The sequence below is a fragment of the Mesitornis unicolor genome, unplaced genomic scaffold, assembly GCF_000695765.1.
Source record: "Mesitornis unicolor isolate BGI_N332 unplaced genomic scaffold, ASM69576v1 scaffold6961, whole genome shotgun sequence".
Lineage (NCBI taxonomy): Eukaryota > Metazoa > Chordata > Aves > Mesitornithiformes > Mesitornithidae > Mesitornis > Mesitornis unicolor.
In genome coordinates, this window is record NW_010161589.1 from 27,997 (window position 1) to 36,188 (window position 8,192).

The 8,192-nt window shown below is 37.3% G+C and overlaps 1 protein-coding gene across 1 annotated transcript in view; it reads left to right on the top strand.

The window, feature by feature from the left end:
- LOC104547586 (solute carrier family 12 member 2) overlaps nucleotides 1-6,725 on the top strand; it is a gene marked incomplete at its 5' end in the record, with an annotated part of 19,365 nt that extends 12,640 nt beyond the window's left edge. Inside the window, 5 exons of the mRNA XM_010193359.1 lie at nucleotides 610-758; nucleotides 2,567-2,674; nucleotides 3,642-3,765; nucleotides 5,221-5,322; nucleotides 6,532-6,725. Coding sequence (XP_010191661.1) covers nucleotides 610-758; nucleotides 2,567-2,674; nucleotides 3,642-3,765; nucleotides 5,221-5,322; nucleotides 6,532-6,725 — 677 coding nt within the window. The remainder of the gene's footprint in view (nucleotides 1-609; nucleotides 759-2,566; nucleotides 2,675-3,641; nucleotides 3,766-5,220; nucleotides 5,323-6,531) is intronic.
- Nucleotides 6,726-8,192: the final 1,467 nt, after the last annotated feature.

Consider the following 8,192-nt stretch of genomic DNA (forward strand, 5'->3'; position numbering starts at 1 on the left):
AACGTAAAATACCACAGTCACGCAGGAGATGGCTTGTTTGAGCATTGGAAAATGGCTTACAACAGACTTTCATGGCAAACTACTAAAATTTTTGCATGTCTGAGCCATATTGACTGAAAAAGAACGAACTACACTGTGCACACACGTCCACATACATCTGTACATACACTGCAAAAATGCATTCCTCTAGGAAAACTGACAAAATGAGAAACTATAAAATCAAGCGATGGTGCATAATAGTAACTTTAATTAAAGAGCTGTGCAGAAAGAGATAATTCAAAGAATAAATATGTTGAGCTAGAATTGTGCTGTTAAAACTCTTGCAAGTCTATTAACATTGTTTTCCTCTGTGCCAAAACTTTTCTTTAAGTCAGATTTATTCAAAAACTGTAGATCATCTTTGACAAGAGAGCAATCAATTTGCTTATTTATATTTTTTCTTCACAGTAAAGGTGTGCTTAATACTGAAATGTATTAAAAATGTAAATGACTATTTTAATGTCGTTCTGTGAGAATACGCTTACGTAAAAAGGGAATTGAGCTTGATGCATATCCTTATGTTCAGATTCAGTCTGTTAATGCCTTTTTTTGTGACTGTGTTCACTCTAGGTTCCTGTGTTGTTCGAGATGCCACAGGGAACGTTAATAACACCCTTGTCACTGAACTGACAAATTGCACTACTGCAGCTTGCAAATTAAACTATGATTTCTCATCCTGTCAGACCGGGTGTCAGTATGGGCTGATGAACAATTTCCAGGTATAGAACTTTCTCCTAAATCTTTTATTGGCTTTTGTGTTTGTTCTTTTCTGAATTTCATATTAAGAAAAATCATAGGCTAAAAATGCCTACCTCCATAAATACAGGTCTTATCTGGAATAATTAATTGGTTCACTAGCTAGTGTGTAGAATACTGTAACTATGTTAAAACCTTTTGAATGTCTGTTTACGCAGATGGCATAAATAATTAACCTGAGTGAACTACTTTGGTTAAGGGGTGGAACTAAAACTTTCTTCAGATATTTGAATGTCATAATTCAGTAATGTGAATAGAAGTGCTCATTGTTCAGTAGTGATGCATAGTAATCATAGGTGTGGCCTCTGTCAGTAACTTGTTCCTTAATTTTTGAAGTTTCTTAGAAATCGTGCTGACTTTTTAAGAATGTTTTACATACTTGTCACAGTAATGGCAAGAATGTGAATTTTCATAAAACCTCATGTTACTGTATTTAAAAATACTCTGTAAGTCAAGGGGTAGTTCATACTCTTCAACTTGTACTTCACAGGTAATTGGGATGTCCATGAACTATCCTTAAAAATTTGAAAGAAGCCAAGGAAAATATCCTTATTGCCGATTGACTTAATCTTGCTTTGTGGTTGTCCATCTTTGCTCTAAGTTTTTCTAACAAGCATACAAAAATTTGAGATTAGCTGGTGTCTGACTTGTGGGTTTTGATCAGAAGCATATGTGGTATATATACTTATTGCATGTACTACTTACACGTTAGGCTGACAGCCTTACCTGCAAAGCTGGGTGGAAAACCTGTTTCCTACATGCTGAAATAATATTGCAGTGCAGATCACTCTTATTAGAGTAAAATACATTTTTGTAGTGGAGTAATTTGAGTATTTGTGTGGTGTTACTTTGTTCTGGTTTAGGAAAAGTATATTTAGAAACACTTCAGAATTGTTCTTGTGGGAATAGTTATTCTGCAAAATCTGATTCTTTCCTTATTTGTTTAAGCTCGAAAGAACACAATATATCATCAAATGTACAGCTGAGAATAGCATAGAACTGGCTTCATCTGACTGTATTTTTCTTTAAGTCATAACTTCGGTAAGGTTGCTTACCATAAAAGTTGCCTGTACTTCTAATAATTTAGTAATTTTCTCTTTTCTTACCATTTGGTCTAGAGAGTACTTATATCTCCTAAATTATTCTTGCTTCTCTCTGTGGAAAAAATAGGAACTCTGTGGATTCCAAATAGGAAAATGTCCAGTTTCAAGGCTAGGAGTGCTGCACAGAGAATGCAGTGCCCCTTATGCCCCAACTTTTTGTTAGGGTTTTGAAAACTTTGTCGTGGAGACTGGACAGCATCTCTGGGCAACCTGCTGCAGTACTTGGTCACCTTCCCTGGAATTTTGTTTTTCTAATACTCAGTTGGAGTTTCCCTTGCTGTTTGTTTGATTTTTTTTTTTTGGCTTTGGAGGTTTTTTTCCTCATCCAGGCCTTCCTAAGGTATTGCACAATTTCAGTTGCTTTGTCATTTGGGCTTTCTGAGACCATGTTACTCAGTGCTAGGCTAGTTAAAATATGTAACAAATTCCTAAGCATTGGAATGAGTGTTGAAATAAGTGAAAAACTGCCTTTTATTGTTCTGAATCCATTTATATCCCCCGATTTGTTGCTAGTTCATTCATTGATCGGAATGCATTACATTCAAACAGCTTTTAAGTGTAGGGTACATATGTAGTATTTTATTTTTCTGTTTGTGTAGTTAATGTTGCCATCCATTTGTATAAAACACTTTTTCATATTCTTTTGAAAAACAATTATTTTATTTCAGGTGATGAGCATGGTGTCAGGATTTGCACCACTGATTTCTGCAGGTATTTTTTCAGCCACCCTGTCTTCTGCATTAGCATCTCTTGTGAGTGCACCTAAGATCTTCCAGGTAAGTATAGAAACAAAAGCATAATCTTCTAAAGAAAAATGTCTATCAACTTTTGAATCAGAATTTTTGGAAGGGATCTCTGATGTACTGCCAATCATGATTCATACCAGTTGGCATCAGTAGATTGATCTAATATTTACCTGTTGCTTAGAATGGGAAAACAGTGGGTTACTGTTAATAAACATAGCCAGACTATATTTTTTCCCAGGTTTCCTGTGTTTCTGGTTAGTTTAGAGACTAGTTGGGGTGTAGCTAACATTACAGGAATCTACAATGTGTTTTGAGTAAGTAGCAGTGGAGCACAAAGATAACAGATTAGTTCCTTTCTCAAAGTAATCACAGAAGGAGACAACATGAAGTAAACCTGTAGCTGTAGCTAACCTTAATCCTCCGAGAATACATTATCAAAATATTTGTGAACAAGTTATTGCTTAAATAATTTACATTTATTTTCTTGGTGTTACTGAGTGTATTTTGCTTTACCTTCTTTTTAATCATTTAATCTCACTGTCTTACAAGTTCTCTTTAATTGGGTAAAACTTTAGTGGCCTGTAATGACCTTCTTTCCCAAAAGCACAATAAGGAGTCAAATGTGGAAGGGATTTTGTTGTAGAGTACAAGCACAAGTATTGATGGAGAGAACTAATGTATACTATTGGGCAAGCTTTCCGCTTTCTGAGAAAACATTTTCTTTACGGAAGAAGTCTTTGTAACTGTAATACACTAGTAAAGTGAAATAGTCAATTACTTACAGAAGAACAAAGCTTGTTCTTATAAACAGAAATTACTGAAGGATAGAGTATTGTAAATTGCAAAATGTAAAGATGAAAAGGCAATTGGAAATAAAATTAGTGCATGGTGGCTATAAGCCTTTCAGGAAGATAATTTGTAGTGGAAGACAGCATTCATAGCGATACATTTTGAACAAAATGCATGCTAACTCTTGAATTTTATTTTTTTTTCTTAGGCTTTATGCAAGGACAACATTTATCCAGGATTTCAGATGTTTGCTAAAGGCTATGGGAAGAACAATGAACCACTGAGAGGATATCTTCTAACATTTCTAATTGCTCTTGGATTCATACTAATTGGTTAGTTTTAAATTATAATACATCTCAATATCCTTTAGAGCTTTACGAAGTATTGTATTCCATATCATGTCTTGATGACAGTGTTCTACAGCTTAATTCTAAGCTAGCATTCTAAAGCTGTTTATTTTGAGGATTACTTTCTCCTGTCTTCTAGATATAACTCTGTTTAGAACTGCAGTAAGTTAGAATCAAACTGTAGCAATACTGCACTTTTCTTAATCTACACAGATAAGGATCTCTGTCTTTAGGTACTACTGATCAATAAAAATACATCTTTTGCTTGAGCTAGAGAGATGCTTTATCTTGTAAATATGAAAGTTTATTTCAGATTTTTAGTAATTACAGACAGCTTCAGTAAATGGCCAACTTGGATGAACAATAATTTTTTAAGTATGTTTTTTCTGTTAAGTTTCAAACAGTAGAGATGAGTGCTGATGCTGCTATTGCTAAAGGTAAAGATAGTTTAGTAAAACAAGGTGTTCTGTGTAGATGGCAAACTAATTGTGCTGTGTCCACCCAGGAGTCCTGTACCAATGCTTTTGAACTTCTTTTCACAGTTTCCTCTCCTATCCTTCCTCTTAGTCAGCTTAAGGCACAGGTATACCCATGCTGTGCCTACTGCAGCATGCTGACTGGAAGCTTGATTGCGACAAGTAGAAACTTGCAGACTCACATGGCAAATTCTGCATTTTGATTACTTTTTATTTAATGGCAACAGTACATGTACAGATGTTTTGTACCATGCAGCCTCAAGGAAAGGAAAGCATCAAGTTCTTCCATCTCTTTCACTAAAGAGGGTGTAATCATCACTGTTTTGATGGTATTGGTCTGTAGGAACGCACTATACTAGCACTGTTAATGCAACTTTTCCTTTAAAATGCAGGCAAATGAACGTTTGTCACATTGCTTGCAATAACTTTGTCTGCTGTTGCTATTCACCGTAGTTGATTGTCTCTTAAACTTGAGATTATCTTGTTTTTTACTGTTGGAGAATTGAGCTAGAGACATACTGCAGAGGTAATGTTTTGTCTATGGTAGTGTTTTGTCTACCGTTTCTGATGTTCTTTAGAACCTGGTGTATTTGGTACATCATTTGATCAAGCCATGACGGAAGAGAAATTTTTTCAATTAATTATTTTGAGAAAGTATATAGTGCTTCAAAAGTAACAGTCCTAGAACACTTGGTAGGAAAAGAAAAACACTTGGTAGTCCAGAAAAATGTTTGTTTTTAAAACTGATAGTTACACATCCTGACTATTGGAAGATAACTTAGTAAATAACAGACCATTAAGATGCTAGCTCTGTTTGTTGAACAGAAAGAACTGCTTCTACTGAGAGTATATCAGAAAATAAGGTTGTTTGTAGCAGATATATATATTTTTTTTAAAATCTGGAGTCTACAATGCCATTGGATGTTGTCTTTCATAACAGCCTACTTTGTTTTTGGTTTTACAGCTGAACTGAATGTCATTGCTCCAATTATATCTAACTTCTTCCTGGCCTCATATGCCTTGATTAACTTCTCTGTATTCCATGCTTCTCTTGCAAAATCTCCAGGTAGGAACTCCATTTTGGGTGTGAGAATTTAGCCTGCAATTTCTTTATGCAAAAATACAATTTAAAAGGCCTTAATACAAGTGAATGTTCAATTTAGTTAATGAATACTCATTTGACTCTCTTGATGCATCTGAATTATAAGCATAATACAGTGTGTACCTGGGTCCTCTGAAATTTTGAGGACTGAGTTATCCAGGAGAGCCTGGGAGCTACAAATTTTTTCATCTTTGAAGGAACACAAGATAATTCAGTGTTCATTCAGAACCTCTTGAAGAAAGGTTTCTTGCTAATTTAGTACATGGCATTCAAGAACCACCCTCTTGTCATCTTTGGATTTCTCTGTTACATCCTCCAGTCCAGAAGAAACTGGAATTGGAGGTGGAATTGCCACATTCTTATAATAGCCTTTGGTGTGGGAGGCTAGTTAGATTATAGGAACAAGCCAAAACCCAGTACTTGCAGAACAGATGTATATCATACCCAGTCCATTGTGCATTTGTACTGTAAAAATGCACTTAAAACCTCCTTAAGTTCCTGAACTGGTAGATAGCTATTATTTTGTCAGATCATGTGCATAACTTCATTTTATACAACAGATGTAAGTCTAATACACTTGTTAATTTTGAGTGTGTTAGTCGGGGTGTATTTACTTGATTTTGCATAAACGTGTGACAAATAAGGATGTAAAATGATGACAGTCCAGTATTTTGGCATATCCAGTTTCTACTTGGATATATCTCTCCTTTTCATGTGCTGAAAGCTTCTGGCTGTGTGAAAATTGTAAAAACTACTGTTATTAGGTGTGTGTATGTGAGAGCAAGTCACGAGCTGATCATGCATGTTGTATTATATTTGAAAGCAAAAGTTAATTGTCAGGCAAGCTATTGCCAGAAGTTCTTGTAGCCTAATTCAATAGACTGACACAGTCATCCTCAAACTTTCCTTTTGGAAGTTAGGCTTTTAGAGGGCAAAATTAGGAATATTTACATAACTATGTAAGAAATATGCAAATTATTTGAAAAGGTGTTGAAATACTGAAAGCATAACTGTGGCAAAGTTTTTATTTTGTACATAACAGAAAGCGTCATGCATTTACATGAAATTTAAGGCAGGAAGGAAAAAAGGAATAGTGCCTAACTTCTCTTGGAGTAGTGATTTAAATTAATTTATGCCTTTGCTCTTCTGTCCTCCACGTTATATTTTGATTAGGTTGGCGCCCTGCTTTCAAATACTACAATATGTGGATTTCTCTTGTTGGAGCTATTCTGTGCTGCATAGTGATGTTTGTCATTAATTGGTGGGCAGCACTTCTAACGTATGTCATAGTCCTTGGACTCTACATTTATGTCACTTACAAGAAACCAGGTATGAATATGGGTTTCTTCTGGTTACACTGGGGCTAAGAGGGAGGTGGGAGAAGAGAAAAAGTGATGGTCTTTGGTGAGGGAGGGAGGATATATAGCTATGAACAACAATTTATACACTTTCTTCCCTCTTCTAAGAGCACTGTGTGATCATAAGTGCAAGATGGAGCAGAGCTGAACGAAAAAACCTTCTTGAAGTTGAAAATAAGGAAAACTTTACATCCAGGGCTATGAAGATTACGAAGTACTTGAATGATAAATTCATTGTAGATATCAAAAGATGTCTATGGGAACAAATAGAGATGATGCTGGGATCTTTACTTTCATTTCCTTATAAAAACTGCCTAATCTAGTAGTTTTCCACTGAAAGTATTTGACCTTGTTTAGGCAATGTTATCATAGACTGTGTTGGGTTTGAAGGGACCCCTAAGGTCATCCAGTCCAACTCCCCAGCCACGAGCAGCGACATCCTCAACTAGATCAGGTTGCTCAGAGCCTCTTCAAGCTTGACCTTGAATATCTCCAGGGATGGGGCCTCCACCACTTCACTGGATAACCTGTTTCACCACCCTCAGAACTTCTTCCTAATGTCTAATCTAAATCTACCTTGCTCTAGTTTAAGACCATTACCCTATGTCCTATTGCTACACACCCTAGTAAAGAGTCCCTCCCCAGCCTTCTTCAGGCACTGGAAAACCACTATAAGGCTTTCCCACAGCCTTCTCCAAGCTGAACAGCCCCAACTCTCAGCCTGTTCTCACAGGAGAAGTGCTCCAGCCCTCTGATAATTTTTATGCCTCTCCTCTGAACCCACTCCAACAGTTCCACATCCTTCTTGTACTGAGGACTCCAAAGCTGGACGCAGTACTCCAGGTGGGGTCTCACCAGAGCAGCGTGGAGGGGCAGAATCACCTCCCTCGATCTGTTGGCCATGCTTCTTAAGATGCAGTTCAGGATGTGAATTTGGCCTTCTGGGCTGCAAGTGCGCATTGGTGTCTCATGTCCAGCTTTTTGCCTACCAACACCCCGAAGTCCTTTTCCTCAGGGCTATTCTCAATCACATCATCCCCCAGCCTATACCGATAATGAAGATCGCCCCTACCCAGGTGCAGCACCTTGCACTTGGCCTTGTTGAACCTCATGAGGTTCACAGAGACCCACTTCTCCAGCTTGTCCAGGTCCCTCTGGATGACATTCTGTCCCTCTGGCACGTCAACTGCACAGCTCGGCTTGGTGTCATCTGCAAACTTGCTGAGGGTGCATTCAGTCCCATTGTGTCATTGATGAAGATTTTAAACAGCACTGAATAGATATAGGAGCATGACTTCCATTGATTAATGTAACAACTAGGACTAAACTAGATGTGAAGGGGGAGGGGCACAGTACCAGCCTTAACAAAGGTGAGCCTGGAGATGGCACTCCAGTCTCTGAGGGATGGTCTACTGGCCATCAGTCTGCCACCTCGGAGAGGGCCATGGTGAATACTCCAAGTGACAAAATTGTAAA